This window comes from Anolis sagrei, chromosome 4, assembly GCF_037176765.1.
Source record: "Anolis sagrei isolate rAnoSag1 chromosome 4, rAnoSag1.mat, whole genome shotgun sequence".
Lineage (NCBI taxonomy): Eukaryota > Metazoa > Chordata > Lepidosauria > Squamata > Dactyloidae > Anolis > Anolis sagrei.
Window position 1 is genome coordinate 4,304,492 of NC_090024.1, and position 22,275 is coordinate 4,326,766.

Genomic DNA, 22,275 nt, shown 5'->3' on the forward strand with positions numbered 1-22,275 from the left:
TGCACTGACCCACCCTTCTTCCCTGCAGAGTACCTCTACGGCTCTTTGGCCACCTTGGTGATCTGCTTGTGCGCGCTCTTTGGCATTGTGGTCCTTCTCTGCACCGCCTGCATCAGCACCTACCAGTACGTCATCCAGTTCTTCGTCAGCCTGGCCGTGGGGTCACTGACCGGAGACGCCATGCTGCACCTCATCCCAACGGTCAGTGCGCACAGGGACCTGGGTCGCGTGCCCTTGGAAAACATTGATTTGGAACAATGGGAATATTTATGGAAAAGAGATAGATAGACACGGAGATAGATATATAGTTAAACAGAATGATAGATATGTAAGAAACAGAAAGATAAATAGATTCTGGATCAGGCCCGTAGCCAGGATTTCGTTTCGGGGGGGGGGGGGGGCTAAAAATTTTTCAGGGGGGGCTGAGTTTCGTGGGGGGGCTGAGTCTGAATGAAAGAGGGTCTAGCCTAGCAAACCTTTTGTATCATTACCCCAATACCCCCATGCATATGGGATATATTGAGAATGGTGATCAGATCATTATATGAATAAACATAACAGTTTAAGTAATGCACCAGTAAGGCCTTTTCGCGAACCACCATCAGAATTTGGGGGGGGGGGGGCTGAAGCCCCTCAAGCCCCCCCCCCCCCCCCCCCGGTTACATGCCTGTTCTGGATAGATAGTTGATAGATGTTACATTGATTGCATGACACACAGAGAGAGAGAGAAGACAGCTAGATGATAGACAGGTAGCTCGATAGATGGATAGATGTGACATACATCAATTGTACTAGATAGATAGATGTGGCATATATAAATAGCACTAGATAAACACACAGAGAGAGTGATGGGCATTGATGGCTATACTTAGATAGATGGATTGATGGATAGATAGATAGATAGATAAATAGATAGGTAGGTAGGTAGATAGATAGATACCGTAGATAGTGGGCATGGGAAATCCATGGTTCTAAATGGTTCTAAAGTACTTACAAAACTAAAGTTCTGGTGGTGAAAACTAGGGGGTGCTGGTGCTTTGTTTCTACAGTGTTGCTAAAGTTCTAGTGGTGAAAATTTCAGAACTCTAACAAAATCTTCAACATTTCATTTATTATTTCATTATTGGCAATTTTATGACATAACCAATTAGGAGCTGCCATTTATAATGAAATTTTGAAAGTTTTGTTAGAGTTCTGAAATTTTCACCACCAGAACTTTAGCAACACTAAAGAAGCAAAGCACCAGCGCCCCCTAGTTTTGTAAGTACTTTAGAACAATTTAGAACCATGGAATGCTCATGCCTAATCTATATAAATAAAAATGTAATGTTCGTTTGTGGGATTAACAGAACTCAAAAACCACTGGGGAATTGACACCAAATTTGGACACAAGACACCTCTCAGGCCAATGAGTGACCATCACTCATAAAAACACTGAAAAACACAGCAGAAAGGACTTTAAAAGCCCCAAAAAGCTAAATGACAATACAGTAAAAAGGGAAGAAAGAGGGAGGGAAGGGGAGGAAAAAAAGAAAGAAAGAAGGAGGGAAATAATGAAAGGGAGAAGGAAACATGGAAGCAAAGAGAGAAGGAAGGATAGAGGTAGAGAAGGAAGAAAGGAGAGAAAGAGGGAGGGAAAGAAAAAGGGGAAGGAAAGTTAGAGAAAGAAGGAAGGAGAGAAGGAAAGAAAAAAGGGAGCGAAGGAAGGAAAGAGGGAGCGAAGGAAGGGGGATGATGTAGAGAAATAGGGAGGGAAGGAAAGAAGGAAAGAGAGAAGGAAGAAAAGAGAGACAGCAGAAGAGAAAGAAAAAGGGGGAAGGAAGGAAAGAGATAGAGAAGGAAGGAAGAAGAGAAGGAAAGATGGAAGGAAGGAAGGAAGGAAGGAAGGAAGGAGTGAAGGAAGGAAGGAAGGAAAGAAGGAAAGAAGGAGAGAAAGAGGGAAGGTTGGCCACAGCAACACGTGGCGGGTGCAGCTAGTAGACAGACAAACAGATATGTATACACAAAGAGAGATAGGTAGATATGTAGATATATAATTAGTTAGATAGCTAGAAAGATATATATATAGAGAGAGATAGCTGGAGAGAGAGAGAGAAGTGTAGATAGAGAGATAGAGAGATATGTTGACAGAGAGAGAGCGCGATGTAGATAGATATATAGTTAGATAGAAAGAAAGATATGTAGAGAGAGAGAGAGATAGCTGGAGAGAGATATGTAGACAGATAGACAGATAGATAGATAGATAGATAGATAGATGATAGATAGATAGATCTGTAGTTAGATAGATATGTAGACAGACAGACACAGAGAGATATGTAGATATATAGTTAGATACATAAAAAGATATGTAGAGAGAGAGAGAGAGATCTGGAGAGATAGAAATATATGTAGACAGACAAACAGACAGATAGATATGTAGACAGAGAGATAGACAGATAGAAAAATATGTAGATAGATAGATAGATAGATAGATAGATAGATAGATAGATGTAGACAGAGAGATAGATAGATAGATAGATATGTAGACAGACAGATAGATAGAAAGATAGATAGAAAGATAGATAGAGAGAAAGAGAGAGAGAGAATGTAGACAGACAGACAGATAGAGAGAGAGAGAGAGAGATGTAGACAGAGAGACAGAGAGATAGATAGATATGTAGACAGAGAGAGAGAGAGAGAGAGAGATGTAGACAGACAGGCAGGTAGATATGTAGATGATAGAAATATATGTAGACAGAGAGAGATTGGGGGGGATGGAGAGAGGTAGATATGTAGATAGATATATAGTTAGATAGACAGAAAGATATGTAGAGAGGTAAATAGCTGGAGAGAGAGAGAAATAGCTAGCTAGATAGGTAGGTAGGTAGGTAGAGATATGTAGATAGATATGTAGATAGAGAGTGATAGCTGGAGAGAGAGAGAGAGAAAGATATGTAGATAGATAGAGATAGCTAGATATGTAGTTAATTATATAGATAGAAAGATATGTAGATAGAGAGACAGATAGACAGACAGATATGTAGCTAGCTAGCTAGATAGGTGGATGGCTGGAGGGACAGATATGTGAGAGGAAGCCACAGGGAGGAGGAGGGAGCAAGCTTGTTTTCTGCTTCCTTGGAGACTAGGACGCAATGGAAGAATGGCTTCAAACTACAAGAGAGGAGATTCCATCTGAACATGAGGAAGAACTTCCTGACTGTGAGAGCCGTTCAGCAGTGGAACTCTCTGCCCCGGAGTGTGGTGCAGGCTCCTTCTTTGGAAGCTTTTAAACAGAGGCTGGATGGCCATCTGTCAGGGGTGATTTGAATGCAACATTCCTGCTTTTTGGCAGAATGGGGTTGGACTGGATGGCCCAGGAGGTCTCTTCCAACTCTTTGAGTCTATGATTCTATGATTCTATATGTAGATAGAGAGACAGACAGACAGATATGTAGCTAGCTAGCTAGATAGGTGGATGGCTGGAGAGACAGACAGATAGAAAGATATGTAGATAGATAGATAGAAAGAAAGAGAGATAGATAGAAAGATATGTAGAGAGAGAGACAGATATGTAGCTAGATAGCTAGGTGGATGGATGGATGGATGGTTGGACAGATATCACTGCCCTCAACTGTTGGAGCTGTGAAAGAAACCTTCCTGAATAATCCCAGTGAGTTGGCAAGGGTCCCAAGGGGGGTTTCCATATCTACCTGGTGCCTTTGTGCTGCGGTATCCTTGCTTGTTTTGGCTGCCTGGTGATTCCAACCCTGCGTTGTGTCTCCTGCTGCAGTTCCTGGGCTTGCACTCCCACTCCCACGGAGAGGGGCAGGACCACCACGACCACCACGGTGCCCAGGGCAGTGATGCACTCTGGAAGCTGCTGGCCGTCCTGGGGGGGCTCTACCTCTTCTTCCTCCTGGAGAAGCTCTTCGCCCTTTTGGGGCACGACGACTGCCAGGTGAGTTTGCTAGACCTTTTCGGTCTGGTTGGAACTGACTTCCGAGTCATTGGGGCAGAGAATCCATTCCTTATTTTCCTCCTAAGTGCAAAGGATCCCATAGCTTTCCATAGGGACAGCTCTTTGGCCCGGGCACTTTATAAAGTTCGGACTACAACCCGGGATGTATTGACCACTGCTGGGGTTTTTTTGGGGGGGGGGGCAACATTACCTCTAAGAATAAAGGTTCTGATTATGCCGGAAAAAACTGGGGTGCCCTCCTCATTGCCACGTTTTCCTTCTCTCCTCCATAGGAGACTTCGGAGTCCAGCAAAGGCCACCAGTGCGACCATTCCTTGTCTTTGCAGCTGTACCAGGATGAGATGAAGAGGAGGAAAATGGAGAAAGGAGCTTCCAATGCAGACTTGGTAATTGGCTTTTCTCAATGGCAGAGATGCAGGAACTAAAAACCCTCAAGTTGCAAGATCCTGATATTTGGAAGCTAAGCAGGGCCAGCCTTGGTTGGCCTTTGGATGGGAGACCGCCAAGGCTGTGTATCAGAGAAACAAACTGTCCAAACCTGTAAGAAAACCCTATGAAATATATGAGGTTGCCACAAGTGGACAGGTGACTTTAAAGCACAATAATTTTGGAAGCTAAGCAGGACCGACCTTGGTTGGCCGTTGGATGGGAGACCGCCAAGGCTGTATATCAGAGGAAAGAACGGGCCAAACCTCCTCTTAAAAAACCCTGTGAAATATATGAGGTTGCCATAAATGGACAGGTGACTTTAAAGCACATTGGTCTTGGAAACTAAGCAGAGCTGGCCTTGGTTGGTCATTGGATGGGAGACCGCCAAGGCTGTATATCAGAGGAAGAAACTGGACAAACCTCATGTCAGAAAATCCTATGAAATATATGAGGTTGCCATAAGTCAACAGGTGACTTGAAAGCACATTGGTTTTGGAAGCTAAGTAGGGCTGGCCTTGGTTGGCCGTTGGAAGGGAGACCACCAAGGCTATATATCAGACGAACTGGCCAAACCTCCTCTAAGAAAACCCTCTGCAATATATGAGGTTGCCATAAGTGGAACAGGTGACTTTAAAGCACATTAATCTTGGAAGCTAAGCAGAGCTGGCCTTGGTTGGCTGTTGGATGGGAGACCACCAAGGCTGTATATCAGAGGAAGAAACTGGCCAAATCTTGTGGTAAGAAAATCCTATGAAATATATGAGGTTGCCACAAGTGCACAGGTGACTTTAAAGCACATTAATCTTTGAAGCTAAGCAGGGTCAGCCTTGGTTGGCCCTTGGATGGGAGTCCGGCGACAACTCCCAGCTGCTGGAGGCTCGTATTTCAGGGGAAGGAACTTGAGTAATTCCTTTCCTATGAAAACCCAAAGAAATAAATAGGATTGTCATGAGTCAAGAGTTGACTTGAAGGCCTTGTCTAGACCTGTGTCTCATCCAGAAAACATATGTGGATAATTGTGTTGGCAAAATGCATTAATATCTAAAATCCTTTTAAAAAGCTATATTTTTATAGGCTTAAGGGGGAAAGTGCATGAAATATGTGCATTATTATTTGTTGATGCAATAAAGGTGTTGCAGTTTTGTTGATTTGGATGCTTTTGTTGATTTTTGGATGCTTTTGTTTACTTTGGATGCTTGGTATTGATTCCAAAAGGTTGTTCTTGAGCGCCCTCTAATGGTCGAGCAAAGAAAAGCATTCTGTTCCATTGGAAATAGATTCAGATTCCAACCTGGGTCAATCAGTCTACATTATGGAATTAAATGCAGTTTGACACCACTTTGGTACCACTTTGAACTGCCATGGCTCAGTGCTATGGAATTGTGGGAGTTGTAGCTTGGCAAGGGTAATGTCCTTGCAAAACTACAACTCCCAGTGTTCCATAGCACTTGAAAGTGGTATCAAACCGCATCAATTCCACTGTGTGGATGCATTCCTGCTCACCTTTTCTACCTGTCTTTTTCACGCAGGTGGTTGCAGATGAGTCCGATTTCAGGCATCTCCAAAAGGAAGAGCTCAGCCGAGGTGAGTAAACCCATTGCTATCCATCGATTAAACATTGCAAAAAAATTAAATTAATTCTGCAATGTAAATCCAGCCCTTGTGAAACTACGTCTCCCATGGCTTCATAACATTGAACTATGTCTATTGTGTCTTAAAATCCAGGTGAATCTTATGCGGACCTATTGAGTCGTCTTCAGGGTGCATCTACACTGCAGAATTAATGCAGTTTGAATCCACTTCAACTGCAATGGGATTTGTAGTTTCCCAAGGTCCTTAGCCCGGCTACAACTCCCAGGATTCCATAGCATAAAGCCTTGGGATTTTGGAGGGGCAGTCTGGTTTTAAAATCTTATTATTAAAGGAAATTAAATTAATTCTACAATGTAAATCCAGCCCTTGTGAAACTACGTCTCCCATGGCTACATAGCATTGAGCTATATCTATTGTGTATTAAAATCCAAGTGCACCCCATGTCTATGTGAAGCTTATGCGTAGCTATTGTGTTCTCTTCAGGGTGCATCTACACTGCAGAATTAATGCAGTTTGAATCCACTTCAACTGCAATGGGATTTGTAGTTTCCCAAGGTCATTAGCCTGGCTACAACTCCCAGGATTCCATAGCATAAAGCCTTGGGATTTTGGGGGCAGTCTGGTTTTGAAATCTAATTTTTATTGTATTTAAATTATACCCATGACACAAATATACATACATACATATACTTGTGTGTGTGTGTGTGTATTCATAATTAGCTCTCCTATTATTATTATTATTATTATTATTATTATTATTCCAAAGTCCTCATTCAAGGGCTGCAATTGTGATGCTTTTATTATTATTAGTTCAAAGTCCTCATTCAAGGGTTGCAATTGTGATACTCTCCTATTATTATTATTATTATTATTATTATTATTATTATTATATTTATTAGTCCAAAGTCCTCATTCAAGGGTTGCAATTGTGATACTCTCCTATTATTATTGTTATTATTATTATTATTATATTTATTAGTCCAAAGTCCTCATTCAAGGGTTGCAATTGTGATACTCTCCTATTATTATTATTATTATTATTATTATTATTATTATTATTATATTTATTAGTCCAAAGTCCTCATTCAAGGGTTGCAATTGTGATACTCTCCTATTATTATTATTATTATTATTATTATTATTATTATTATATTTATTAGTCCAAAGTCCTCATTCATGGGCTGCAACTGTGATGCTCTCCTATTATTATTATTATTATTATTATTATTATTATTATTCTAAAGTCCTCATTCATGGGCTGCAATGGTGATGCTCTCCTATTATTACTATTACTATTATTATATTTATTATTATTATTATTATATTTATTAGTCCTATTATTATTATTATTATTATTATGCACCAAACTACATTCATTTTACATTATAGATATAATAATAATATAAAAATGTACCAAACTGCATCCATTCTGCGGTGAATAATAATAATAATAATAATAATAATAATAATAATTACTGTTATTACTATACTGTAGAATAAATGCAATTTGCTGCCATTATTATTATTAATAATAATAACAAAAATGGCATCAAAGTGCATCCATTCTAAAGTATAATAATAATAATAATAATAATAATAATAATAATGGCACTAAATTGCATTTATTCTAGTCTAGTAATAACAATAGTAATAATAATAAATACACCAAACTACATCCATTCTACATTATAGATATAATAATATTAATCTAAATTGCACCAAACTACATTCATTTTACATTATAGATATAATAATAACATAAAAATGCACCAGACTGCATCCATTCTACAGTGTGTTGCTATTGTTACTGTTATTATTATTATTATTGTTATTACTATATTGTAGAATAAATGAAATTTGGTGTCATTATTATTATTATTATTATTATTATTATTATTGAAAATGGCATCAAAGTGCATCCATTCTAAAGTGTAATAATAATAATAATAATAATAATAATAATAATAATGGCACCAAATGGCATTTATTCTACAGTATAGTAATAACAGTAGTAATAGTAATAAATGCACCAAACTACATTCATTTTGCATTATAGATATAATAATAATATAAAAATGCACCAAACTGCATCCATTCTAGTGTGTTGCTATTATTATTATTGTTATTACTATACTGTAGAATAAATGCAATTTGGTGCCATTATTATTATTATTATTAATAATAATATAAAATGCAACAAACTGCATCCATTCTAAGGTGTAATATTATTATTATTGTTATTGTTATTACTATACTGTAGAATAAATGGAATTTGCTGCCATTATTATTTATTATTATTATTAATAATAATAATAATAATAATGAAAATGGCATCAAAATGCATCCATTCTAAAGAATAATAATAATAATAATAATAATAATAATGGCACCAAATTGCCTTTATTCTACAGTATAGTAATAACAATAGTAATAATAATAATAAATGCACCAAACTACATTAATCTTACATTATAGATATAATAATAATAATATAAAAATGCACCGAACTGCATCCATTCTATGGTGTATTATTATTGTTGTTGTTGTTGTTGTTGTTGTTGTTATTATACTGTAGAATAAATGAAATTTGGTGTCATTATTATTATTATTATTATTATTATTGAAAATGGCATCAAAGTGCATCCGTTCTAAAGTGTAATAATAATAATTGTAATAATAATAATGCACCAAATGGCATTTATTCTACAGTATAGTAATAACAATAGCAATAATAATAATGCACCAAACTACATCCATTCTACATTATAGATATAATAATAATAATAATAATAATAACCTAAATTGCACCAAACTACATCCATTCTACATTATAGATATAATAATAATAATAATAATAATAATCTAAATTGCACCAAACTACATCCATTCTACATTATAGATATAATAATAATAATAATAATAATAATCTAAATTGCACCAAACTACATTCATTTTACATTATAGATATAATAATAATAATAATAATAATAATCTAAATTGCACCAAACTACATCCATTCTACATTATAGATATAATAATAATAATAATAATAATAATAATAATAATAACCTAAATTGCACCAAACTACATTCATTCTACATTATAGATATAATAATAATAATAATAATAATCTAAATTGCACCAAACTACATCCATTCTACATTATAGATATTATAATAATAATAATAATAACCTAAATTGCACCAAACTACATTCATTTTACATTATAGATATAATAATAATAATAATAATAACCTAAATTGCACCAAACTACATCCATTCTACATTATAGATATAATAATAATAATAATAATAATAATAAACTAAATTGCACCAAACTACATTCATTTTACATTATAGATATAATAATAATAATAATAATAATAATAATAATCTAAATTGCACCAAACTACATCCATTCTACATTATAGATATAATAATAATAATAATAATAATAATCTAAATTGCACCAAACTACATCCATTCTACAGTATAGATATAATAATAATAATAATAATAATAATAATCTAAATTGCACCAAACTACATTCATTTTACATTATAGATATAATAATAATAATAATAATAATAATAACCTAAATTGCACCAAACTACATCCATTCTACATTATAGATATAATAATAATAATAATAATAACCTAAATTGCACCAAACTACATCCATTCTACATTATAGATATAATAATAATAATAATAATAATAATCTAAATTGCACCAAACTACATCCATTCTACATTATAGATATAATAATAATAATAATAATAATAATCTAAATTGCACCAAACTACATCCATTCTACAGTATAGATATAATAATAATAATAATAATAATAATAATCTAAATTGCACCAAACTACATCCATTCTACATTATAGATATAATAATAATAATAATAATAATAATCTAAATTGCACCAAACTACATCCATTCTACATTATAGATATAATAATAATAATAATAATAACCTAAATTGCACCAAACTACATCCATTCTACATTATAGATATAATAATAATAATAATAATAATAATAATCTAAATTGCACCAAACTACATCCATTCTACATTATAGATATTATAATAATAATAATAATAATCTAAATTGCACCAAACTACATCCATTCTACATTATAGATATAATAATAATAATAATAATAATAATCTAAATTGCACCAAACTACATCCATTCTACATTATAGATATAATAATAATAATAATAATAATAATAATAATCTAAATTGCACCAAAGTACATCCATTCTACATTATAGATATAATAATAATAGTAATAATAATAATCTAAATTGCACCAAACTACATCCATTCTACATTATAGATATAATAATAATAATAATAATAATAATCTAAATTGCACCAAACTACATTCATTTTATATTATAGATATAATAATAATAATAATCTAAATTGCACCAAACTACATCCATTCTTCATTATAGATATAATAATAATAATAATCTAAATTGCACCAAACTTCATCCATTCTTCATTATAGATATAATAATAATAATAATAATAATAACCCAAATTGCACCAAACTACATTCATTTTATATTATAGATATAATAATAATAATAATAATAATAATAACCTAAATTGCACCAAACTACATCCATTTTATATTATAGATATAATAATAATAATAATAATAATCTAAATTGCACCAAACTACATCCATTCTACATTATAGATATAATAATAATAATAATAATAATAACCTAAATTGCACCAAACTACATCCATTCTACATTACAGATATAATAATAATAATAATAATAATAATAAAAACCTAAATTGCACCAAACTACATCCATTCTACATTATAGATATAATAATAATAATAATAATAATAATAATCTAAATTGCACCAAACTACATCCATTCTACATTATAGATATAATAATAATAATAATAATAATAATAATCTAAATTGCACCAAACTACATCCATTCTACATTATAGATATAATAATAATAATAATAATCTAAATTGCACCAAACTACATCCATTCTACATTATAGATATAATAATAATAATAATAATAATAATCTAAATTGCACCAAACTACATTCATTTTATATTATAGATATAATAATAATAATAATCTAAATTGCACCAAACTACATCCATTCTTCATTATAGATATAATAATAATAATAATCTAAATTGCACCAAACTTCATCCATTCTTCATTATAGATATAATAATAATAATAATAATAATAACCCAAATTGCACCAAACTACATTCATTTTATATTATAGATATAATAATAATAATAATAATAATAATAACCTAAATTGCACCAAACTACATCCATTTTATATTATAGATATAATAATAATAATAATAATAATCTAAATTGCACCAAACTACATCCATTCTACATTATAGATATAATAATAATAATAATAATAATAATAACCTAAATTGCACCAAACTACATCCATTCTACATTACAGATATAATAATAATAATAATAATAATAATAAAAACCTAAATTGCACCAAACTACATCCATTCTACATTATAGATATAATAATAAGAATAATAATAATAATAATAATCTAAATTGCACCAAACTACATCCATTCTACATTACAGATATAATAATAATAATAATAATCTAAATTGCACCAAACTACATCCATTCTTCATTATAGATATAATAATAATAATAATAATAATAATAATAACCTGCATTGCACCAAACTACATCCATTCTACATTACAGATATAATAATAATAATAATAATCTAAATTGCACCAAACTACATCCATTCTTCATTATAGATATAATAATAATAATAATAATAATAATAATAACCTGCATTGCACCAAACTACATCCATTCTACATTACAGATATAATAATAATAATAATAATCTAAATTGCACCAAACTACATCCATTCTTCATTATAGATATAATAATAATAATAATAATAATAATAATCTAAATAGCACCAAACTATATTCATTTTACATTATAGATATAATAATAATAATAATAATAATGTAAAAATGCACCAAACTGCATCCATTCTACAGTATTGATAAAATGATGATGATGATGATGATGATGATGAAAATGGCCCCAAATTGCACTCATTCTGCATTGTCAAATGCACCTTTAATTTTCCTGTTTGTGAATTTATTCCTGCATCTTTAAGACTGGTTTTATTTTGTGTTTACTGAACTTGCATGGATGTCAATGGAGCAGCATTTGTGTCTGTCTGTGTGTGTGTTTACGAAGCTTTGCACAGATGCCGTCCCACGCCTTGGAGTGCATTGCTGAATTTTAAAATTTGCATTTTCCAAAAATGAACCCACGCGACGACCCAGGTGGGACTTGAACCCACAATCCCCAGCTCCGGAGGCTGATGCCTTATCCATTAGGCCACTGGGCCATCCCTGGGAAAAACCCTGGAATGCGCAGAACAAAAGGAGCATTGTGCGTGATGATGACTGCTAGCAATGTATTGCAAGCGAATGCGACAGTGCAATGCACACATTCCCAAGCCTTTGGGGAAGCTGGCACTGTAAGCAATGTAAACAAATGGGACTCATGTTGCATTCCTTTCTCTCTGCAGAGCTCCGCATGCTGCCGTACATGATCACCATTGGAGACGCCATCCACAACTTTGCAGATGGCCTGGCTGTTGGGGCTGCCTTCTCCTCCTCCTGGAAGACCGGGCTGGCCACGTCCTTGGCTGTCTTGTGCCACGAGTTGCCCCATGAATTAGGTATCCCATGCACGGCCGGTCACCTGTCTGCACTGCAGAGTTAACCCACTTTGATACCACTTGCGGTGCCATCACTCACTGCAATGCGAATCCTGGGGAAATGAGTTTTTGCAACATCTTTAAAGTCTTCCCTGAAAAAGACTTTATTAGGACTTTGAACTAATAATAATAATAATAATAATAATAATAATAATAATTGTTATTATTCAATTGCAATTGTGAATCCGAGAACATCACAATTGCAGCCCTTGAATTAGGACATTGGGCTAATAATAATAATAATAATAATAATAATAATAATAATTGAAGAGCATCACTATTGCAGCCCTTGAATTAGGACATTGGTCTAATAAATATAATAATAATAATAATAATAATAATAATAATAGTTGGAGAGCATCACAATTGCAGCCCTTGAATTAGGACATTGGGCTAATAAATATAATAATAATAATAATAATAATAATAATAATAGTTGGAGAGCATCACAATTGCAGCCCTTGAATTACGATATTGGACTAATCAATATAATAATAATAATAATAATAATAATAATAATAATAATAGGAGTGTATCACAATTGCAAATCTTCAATTAGGACTTTGGATTATTATTATTATTATTATTATTATTATTATTCCAAAGTCGTACTTCAAGATTTGCAATTGTGATGCTCTATTATTATTATTATTATTATTATTCGTCCAAAGTCCTTATTCAAGGGTTGTAATTGTGAATCTGAGAGCATCACAATTGCAGCCCTTGAATTAGGGCATTGGACTAATAAATATAATAATAATAATAATAATAATAATAATAAAATAATAATTGGAGAGCATCACAATTGCAAATCTTGAATTAGGACTTTGGATTATTATTATTATTATTATTATTATTATTATGTTAGTCCAAAGTCCTCATTCAAGGGGTGCAATTGTGATGCTCTCCTATTATTATTATTATTATTATTATTCCAAAGTTCTCCTTTAAGAGTTGCAATTGTGATGTTTTTCTATTTATTATTATTATTATTATTAGTCCAAAGTCCTCATTCAAGGGCTAAAATTGTGATGCTCTCCTATTATTATTATTATTATTATTAGTCCAAAGTCCTCATTCAAGAGTTGCAATTGTGATTCTCTCCTATTATTATTATTATTATTATTATTATTATTATTAGTCCAAAGTCCTCATTCAAGAGTTGCAACTGTGATGCTCTTCTATTATTATTATTAGTCCAAAGTCCTCATTCCATAGTTGCAATTGTGATGCTCTCCTATTGTTGTTATTGTTATTAGTATTATTATTATCATTAGTCCAAAGTCCTCCTTTAAGAGTTGCAATTGTGATGCTTTTCTATTATTATTATTATTATTATTATTATTATTATTATTAGTTCAAAGATCTCATTCAAGAGTTGCAATTGTGATGCTCTCCAATTATTATTATTATTATTATTATTATTATTATTAGTCCAAAGTCATCATTCAAGGGTTGCTATTATTATTATATTTATTAGTTCAAAGTCCTCATTCAAGGGCTGCAATTGTGATGCTCTCCTATTATTATTATTATTATTATTATTATTATTATTATTAGTTCAAAGTCCTCATTCAAGGGCTGCAATAGTGATGCTCTCTTGTTGTTGTTGTTGTTGTTGTTATTATTATTATTATTATTATTATTATATTTATTAGTCCAAAGTCCTCATTTAAGAGTTGCAGTTGTGATGCTCTCCTACTATGATTATGATGATGATGATGATGATGATTAGTCCAAAGTCCTCATTCGAGAGTTGCAATTGTGATGCTCTCCTATTGTTGTTGTTGTTGTTATTATTATTATTCCAAAGTTGCAATTGTGATGCTTTTCAATTATTATTATTATTATTATTATTTCAAAGTCTTCATTCAAGGGTTGCAATTGTGATGCTCTCCTATTGTTGTTGTTGTTGTTATTATTATTATTCCAAAGTTGCAATTGTGATGCTTTTCAATTATTATTATTATTATTATTATTATTTCAAAGTCTTCATTCAAGGGTTGCAATTGTGATGCTCTCCTATTGTTGTTGTTGTTGTTATTATTATTATTCCAAAGTTGCAATTGTGATGCTTTTCAATTATTATTATTATTATTATTATTATTATTATTATTATTTCAAAGTCTTCATTCAAGGGTTGCAATTGTGATGCTCTCCTATTGTTGTTGTTGTTGTTGTTGTTGTTGTTGTTATTATTATTATTATTATTATTAGCAGAATATCACAATTGCAACTCTTGAATGATGTGTCTGATCTGGTCCTTCTTGTGTTCTTTTGCAGGAGACTTTGCGGCTCTGCTCCACGCCGGCCTGAGTGTCAAGCGAGCCTTGCTGCTGAACTTTGTGAGTGCGCTCACGGCCTTCATCGGGCTATACATCGCGCTCTCCGTCAGCACCGGGGAGGAATTCGAAGCCTGGATCTTCACCGTGGCCACAGGCCTCTTCCTCTACGTGGCCCTCTGTGACATGGTGAGTCCAAGGGCATGACGTCTATGAGTCTTAATAGACCACAAACTGAACCTGAGCCAGGAGTGTGATGCTGCAGCTAAAAAAGCCAAGGCCATTCCAGGCTGCATCAGTGAGATTCTAGTGCAGCCACAGGCCAACTTTGGCCCTACAGGTGTTTTGGAGTCCCTCCCACAATTCCTAACAGCCGGTTGGGGTTCCCTCCCAACACTAAGTTTATAGGATTCAATGATTGCACAAAAGCTATATGTCTGGGAGGGCTTTGATTGTGACTTCCAGTCTGGCAAAAGCGGGGTGGGGGGTGGGGGGTGGATGGCTTGTGTCTTCCTGTCTGGCGAAAGGGGTGGACTGGATGGTCTTTGGGGTTCCCTCCCAACACTAGGTTTATAGGATTCAATGATTGCACAAAAGATATATGTCTGGGAGGGCTTTGATTGTGTCTTCTAGTCTGGCGAAAGGGGTTGGACTGGGTTGCCTTTGGGGTTCCCTCCCAAAACTATGTTTATAGGATTCAAATACTGCACAAAAACTGTATGTCTGGGAGGGCTTTGATTGTGTCTTCCAGTCTGGCGAAAGGAGGTGGACTGGATGGCCTTTGGGGATCCCTCCCAAAACTACGTTTATAGGATTCAATGATTGCACAAAAGCTACATGTCTGGGAGGGCTTTGTTTGTGTCTTCCAGTCTGGCGAAAGGGGGTGGACTGGAGGGCTTTTTGGGGTTCCCTCCCAAAACTACGTTTATAGGATTCAATGATTGTACAAAAGCTATATGTCTGGGAGGGCTTTGATTGTGTCTTCAAGCCTGGCGAAAGGGGTGGGTGGCCTTTGGGGTTCCCTCCCAAAACTAAGTTTATAGGATTCAATGATGGTACAAAAGCTATATGTCTGGAAGGGCTTTGATTGTGTCTTCCAGTCTGGCAAAAGGGGCTGGACTGGATGGCCTTTGGGGTTCCCTCCCAAAACTAAGTTTATAGGATTCAATCATTGCACAAAAGCTATATGTCTGGGAGGGCTTTGATTATATCTTCCAGTCTGGTGAAAGGGGGTGGATTTTGGGATTCCCTCCCAACACTAGGTTTATAGGATTCAAATACTGCACAAAAGCTATATGTCTGGGAGGGCTCTGGCGAAAGGGGCTGGACTGGATGGCCTTTGGTGTTCCCTCCCAAAACTACATTTATGGGATTCAGTGATTGCACAAAAACTATTTGTCTGGGAGGGCTTTGATTTTGTCATCAGTCTGGCGAAAGGGGGTGGACTGGATGGCCTTTGGGGTTCCCTCCCAAAACTATGTTTAAAGGATTCGGTGATTGCACAAAAGCTATATGTCTGGGAGGGCTTTGATTGTGTCTTCCAGTCTGGCGAAAGCGGGTGGACTGGATGGCCTTTGAGGTTCCCTCCCAACACTAGGTATATAGGATTCAATGATTGCACAAAAGCTATATGTCCGGGAGGGCTTTGATTGTGTCTTCCAGTTTGGCAAAGGGGGGTGGAATTGATGGCCTTTGGGGTTCCCTCCCAAAACTACGTTTATAGGATTCAATGATTGCACAAAAGCTATATGTCTGGGAGGGCTTTGATTGTGTCTTCCAAGTCTGGCAAAAGGGGGTGGACTGGATGGCCTTTTGGGCTTCCTCCCAAAACTACGTTTATAGGATTCAATGATTGCACAAAAGCTATATTTCTGGGAGGGCTTTGATTGTGTCTTCCAAGTCTGGCAAAAGGGGGTGGACTGGATGGCCTTTGGGGTTCCCTCCCAAAACTACGTTTATAGGATTCAGTGATTGCACAAAAGCTCTATGTCTGGGAGGGCTTTGATTGTGTTTTCCAGTCTGGCGAAAGGGGGTGGACTGGATGGCCTTTGGGGCTCCCTCCCAAAACTACGTTTATAGGATTCAATGATTGCACAAAAGCTATATGTCTGGGAGGGCTTTGTTTGTGTCTTCCAGTCTGGCGAAAGGGGGTGAAATGGATGGCCTTTTATAGAATTCAATGATTGCACAAAAGCTATATGTCTGGGAGGGCTCTGGCGAAAGGGGGTGGACTGGGTGGCCTTTGGGGTTCCCTCCCAAAACTACATTTATAAAATTCAATGATTGCACAGAAGCTATATGTCTGGGAGGGCTTTGATTGTGTCTTCCAGTCTGGCAAAAGGGTGTGGACTGGATGGCCTTTGGGGTTCCCTCCCAATGCTACAATTTTTGGATTCCATGATTAAATATAGGCTGGACATCCATCTTGTTGTGACTCAGCGTGACTCTGAAGCTGAGCTGTTTGGGCTTTCTGAGCCTGACTTTGGGCCTTCTGAGCCTGATTTCCTGCAGGATGACGAGGAAGCTGATGGGTTACAGATTCCTGTACATGTTTCAGATGGAGCTGCTAGTGTGGCTTCTGAAGGAGAAACAACAAGTCAGTTCCCCAGGGAAAGGAATGTTCCTGCAGTTAGAGAGACTGATAGTGAGAGTGAAATCCCAAACGGCCAGGTGGAGGATCCGTCCCAGCTGGACCCAGATAAGGGGTTGGCATAGCCTTGCAGATAATGAATTAATGAGCAGGCAAGATCGTTTGCAATTAAGGCTTCGGAGAAGCATTCGCTTGGCCAGCAAGCGAGAAGCCAAAGGGGCCCAAGGTCAACACAATGCTTTCATGTTCGCAAAGCGTATTTAGTCTTGTAGCTGACAGGCAGTTGTTGTCAGTCCAACATTGCTCTTTCCATGTTAACTTCTGGAGATTTTCCTTGGCTTTTCGCAGCATGCTTCAGGCTTCCTGAGTCTGGGGTTTGGGTCTTGTTTTCAACTGTTTTCCATGGACTTTTGTTTGACCATCGCTAAGGGATTATGTTTCATGTTTTTGCTTTTGGATCTTGGGAACTTTGCCTTTACATTTAAGTCTCTGTTTTGCCTATGGAAGTGTACTGTCGCCACTGGGCCTGTATCTGGTTGGCTTTAAAATAGGATGTGTAACCTTTGCCCAGCGGGCGAGAATCTTCAGATGGCTTGAGAAATACAACAAAGTCTTTTATTAATGAAATCAAACAGGAACTACAAGGCTTTCTTGATAAAGTATTGGTTCTCTCAATCTTGTCCACAGGGGACAGGCACTATCTTCAATAACGTTTTCTTTAAAGGAAAATTCCCCTTTTTAACTTCTCCCAGGCTGACTAAAATCCAACCCTCGCTGATGCGTGCTCCGCTACCGGGCCGAACTGCTTCTCGGACGCCAAGTAGACCTACCAGCAAGGCAGTGGATGTTCTCTAGCTGGAGTTCTTTAGTCTTTAAGGCTGTTTTCCTGGAGTTCTTAAAGCTGTTCTCCCCTGGATTGCTTAAGGCTGTGGGAATGCTTCCCTGGCATTCTTTCCCTGGAGATTCTTAAAGGTTGAAGCCTTTGTACAGGGGAAGTTACACACATCTTATACATTGGTTAACCTGGCTGAGACTAACTAACAAAATGGCTCACTTCCCTCCAAAACCCAAAAAGGGGCGGGACTAGGGAACCTAATAATAATTGACAAGCAATTGACCCAATAACTGCAAAGTAAGGAAAGCCATCTAACTGCCAAGGCATAGAACTTTAAAATACAGGCAGCAATCAACAAATAGCAAGATAAGCTGGAACTCCTGGTGCGGCTGTCCCAGAACAGGAACTATTGCATTTCCATTTTCTTTGTTTTGATTTAGCTTTTCTCAATAAACTACAAAAACCTACAGCCTTGGTGTGGTGGTGTCAGGAGCAAGGTGTAAAGTACCCTGAGTTGCAACACATCTCTTGGGAGGGTCATGCAGGGCGACGTTTGTGTCTTGTTGTTTGGGGTGGACTGGATGGCCTTTGGGGTTCCCTCCCAAAACTACGTTTATAGGATTCAATGATTGCACAAAAGCTATATGTCTGGGAGGGCTTTGATTGTGTCTTCCAAGTCTGGCAAAAGGGGGTGGACTGGATGGCCTTTTGGGCTTCCTCCCAAAACTACGTTTATAGGATTCAATGATTGCACAAAAGCTATATTTCTGGGAGGGCTTTGATTGTGTCTTCCAAGTCTGGCAAAAGGGGGTGGACTGGATGGCCTTTGGGGTTCCCTCCCAAAACTACGTTTATAGGATTCAGTGATTGCACAAAAGCTCTATGTCTGGGAGGGCTTTGATTGTGTTTTCCAGTCTGGCGAAAGGGGGTGGACTGGATGGCCTTTGGGGCTCCCCCCCAAAACTACGTTTATAGGATTCAATGATTGCACAAAAGCTATATGTCTGGGAGGGCTTTGTTTGTGTCTTCCAGTCTGGCGAAAGGGGGTGAAATGGATGGCCTTTTATAGAATTCAATGATTGCACAAAAGCTATATGTCTGGGAGGGCTCTGGCGAAAGGGGGTGGACTGGGTGGCCTTTGGGGTTCCCTCCCAAAACTACATTTATAGGATTCAATGATTGCACAAAAGCTATATGTCTGGGAGGGCTTTGATTGTGTCTTCCAAGTCTGGCAAAAGGGGGTGGACTGGATGGCCTTTTGGGCTTCCTCCCAAAACTACGTTTATAGGATTCAATGATTGCACAAAAGCTATATTTCTGGGAGGGCTTTGATTGTGTCTTCCAGTCTGGCGAAAGGGGGTGGACTGGATGGCCTTTGGGGTTCCCTCCCAACACTAGGTTTATAGTATTCAATGAGAACACGGTAGTTATATATCTGGGGGGGCTTTGATTGTGTCTTCCCGTCTGGTGAAAGTGGTGGACTGGATGGCCTTTGGGGTTCCCTCTCAAAACTACGTTTATAGGATTCAATGATTGCACAAAAGCTATATGTCAGGGAGGGCTTTGATTGTGTCTTCCAGTCTGGTGAAAGGAGGTGGACTGGGGTTCCCTCCCAACACTAGGTTTCCTCCCAACTCTACAATTTTTTGATTCTGTGATTAAACATAGGGTGGAGGACCATCTGTTGGCAGAGTCATCTGGGCGACGGTTGCATGACAGCAGGGGTGGGCTGGATGTCCTTTGGTTGCCTAATTATATCTCCCTCTCTTGCAGCTGCCGGCACTGATGAATGCGCATTGCAAGCGCCCCTGGCTGCTGTTTTTCTTGCAGAACTTGGGCCTGCTGTCCGGCTGGGCCATCCTGCTGCTGCTCTCCCTCTTCGAGGACCACATCGCCCTCTGAGTTCATTTCCCCCAAAGGTCTGTCTCTATGGACCGAACATCACCAAAAGGCACGCCTCTCACCGTCCGTCCGCAGAGGCTGCGAGTTCAAATCCGCACTTCGACGGAGACTGGAGACACAATACGGGGTGCGGAAATATTGGGGAGAGGCCGAGCAAGGCTGCATTGCAAAACCTTGCAGAAATGGGACCGACGGGGTGATGCCTATATAGGGTTGCCCCATCCGGACTAGAAGTATTTAGCTTTTTACTATGTGCAATTTTCAAGGCAACGTTCTCGCCCTGAGCTTCATCCCTTCCCATTGGAAATAAGGATAAAAGACCCATACATGCAAGATGCCCTTTGCAAGACACATCTGAATGTGAATCACATGTAATCGTCATCATCATCATTATAAATGCAATTTGCAAGGCGGCGCTCTTGCCCTGAGCTTCTTCCCTTGAGATGCCATTCACATTGAAGAATAATAATAATAATAATGCGTACATGCGATTGCATGCAGTTCACATGATAAAAATACATACACCAATTGAGTCACCGATTGGCTGAGAAAGGCGGTATACAAATACAGTAAACAAATAGATAAACAAACAAACATACACAACCTTTGCATTTTCTGATACACATTTGGATGCTATTTACACTAATAGTAATAATAATAAAGTTCATGCACACCATATGCATTTTCAATGCACATTTGGATGCCATTCAGGTTAGAAATAATAACCAGATACATACATATAATTTGCATTTTCAATGCACATTTGGATGCCAACCACACTGAAAATAATAATAATAAAGCATTTTCTGATACACATTTGGATGCTATTTACACTAATAATAATAATAAAGTTCATGCACACCATATGCATTTTCAATGCACATTTGGATGCTATTCAAGTTAAAAATAATAACAAGATACACACATATAATTTGCATTTTTAGTGCACATTTGGATGCCATCTACACTGAAAATAGTAATAATAAAGCATTTTCTGATACACATTTGGATGCTATTTACACTAATAATAATAATAAAGTTCATACACACCATATGCATTTTCAATGCACATTTGGATGCCATTCAGGTTAGAAATAATAACAAGATACATATAATTTGCATTTTCAATGCATATTTGGATGCCAACCACACTGAAAATAATAATAATACAAATGTGCAAATGCTTATGGATTTTTCAGTTCACATTCAATTTTTTTTAAAAATAAATAATTTAAAGTACAATGTATTGTCGAAGGCTTTCATGGCCAGAATCACTGGGTTGCTGTAAGTTTTTTCGGGCTATATGGCCATGGTCTAGAGGCATTCTCTCCTGACGTTTCGCCTGCATCTGTGGCAAGCATCCTCAGAGGTAGTGAGGTCTGTTGGAACTAGGAAAAGGGGTTTATATATCTGTGGAAAGACCAGGGTGGGACAAAGGACTCTTGTCTGCTGGAACTAGGTGTGAATGTTTCAACTGACCACCTTGATTAGCATTTGATGGCCTGACAGTGCCTGGAGCAATCTTTTGTTGAGAGGTGATTAGATGTCCTTGTTTGTTTCCTCTCTGTTGTTGTGCTGTTGTAATTTTAGAGTTTTTTTAAATGTCTAATCACCTCTCAACTAAAGTTTGCTCCAGGCACTGTCAGGCCATCAAATGCTAATCAAGGTGGTCAGTTGAAACATTCACACCTAACTCCAACAGACAAGAGTCCTTTGTCCCACCTGGACATCATTCCACAGATATATAAACCCATTTTCCTAGCTCCAGCAGACCTCACTACCTCTGAGGATGCTCGCCATAGATGCAGGTGAAACGTCAGGAGAGAATGCCTCTAGAACATGGCCATATAGCCTGGAAAAACCTACAACAAC

General features: G+C 36.7%; 1 protein-coding gene and 1 non-coding gene across 2 annotated transcripts in view; one reads left to right on the forward strand and one right to left on the reverse strand.

Annotated features, from left to right (window-relative positions):
* Nucleotides 1–20,489, forward strand: part of SLC39A4 (solute carrier family 39 member 4) — a 63,654-nt gene extending 43,165 nt beyond the window's left edge. The window contains exons 6-12 of the mRNA XM_067467227.1: nucleotides 29–201; nucleotides 3,770–3,937; nucleotides 4,231–4,344; nucleotides 5,917–5,971; nucleotides 12,603–12,755; nucleotides 15,078–15,265; nucleotides 20,275–20,489. Of these exons, the coding sequence (XP_067323328.1) occupies nucleotides 29–201; nucleotides 3,770–3,937; nucleotides 4,231–4,344; nucleotides 5,917–5,971; nucleotides 12,603–12,755; nucleotides 15,078–15,265; nucleotides 20,275–20,403 (980 nt within the window). The 3' untranslated portion in view covers nucleotides 20,404–20,489. The remainder of the gene's footprint in view (nucleotides 1–28; nucleotides 202–3,769; nucleotides 3,938–4,230; nucleotides 4,345–5,916; nucleotides 5,972–12,602; nucleotides 12,756–15,077; nucleotides 15,266–20,274) is intronic.
* TRNAR-CCG (transfer RNA arginine (anticodon CCG)) lies at nucleotides 12,347–12,419 on the reverse strand. Its single transcript has one exon. It is a non-coding gene; the product is annotated as a tRNA-Arg (tRNA).
* Nucleotides 20,490–22,275: the final 1,786 nt, after the last annotated feature.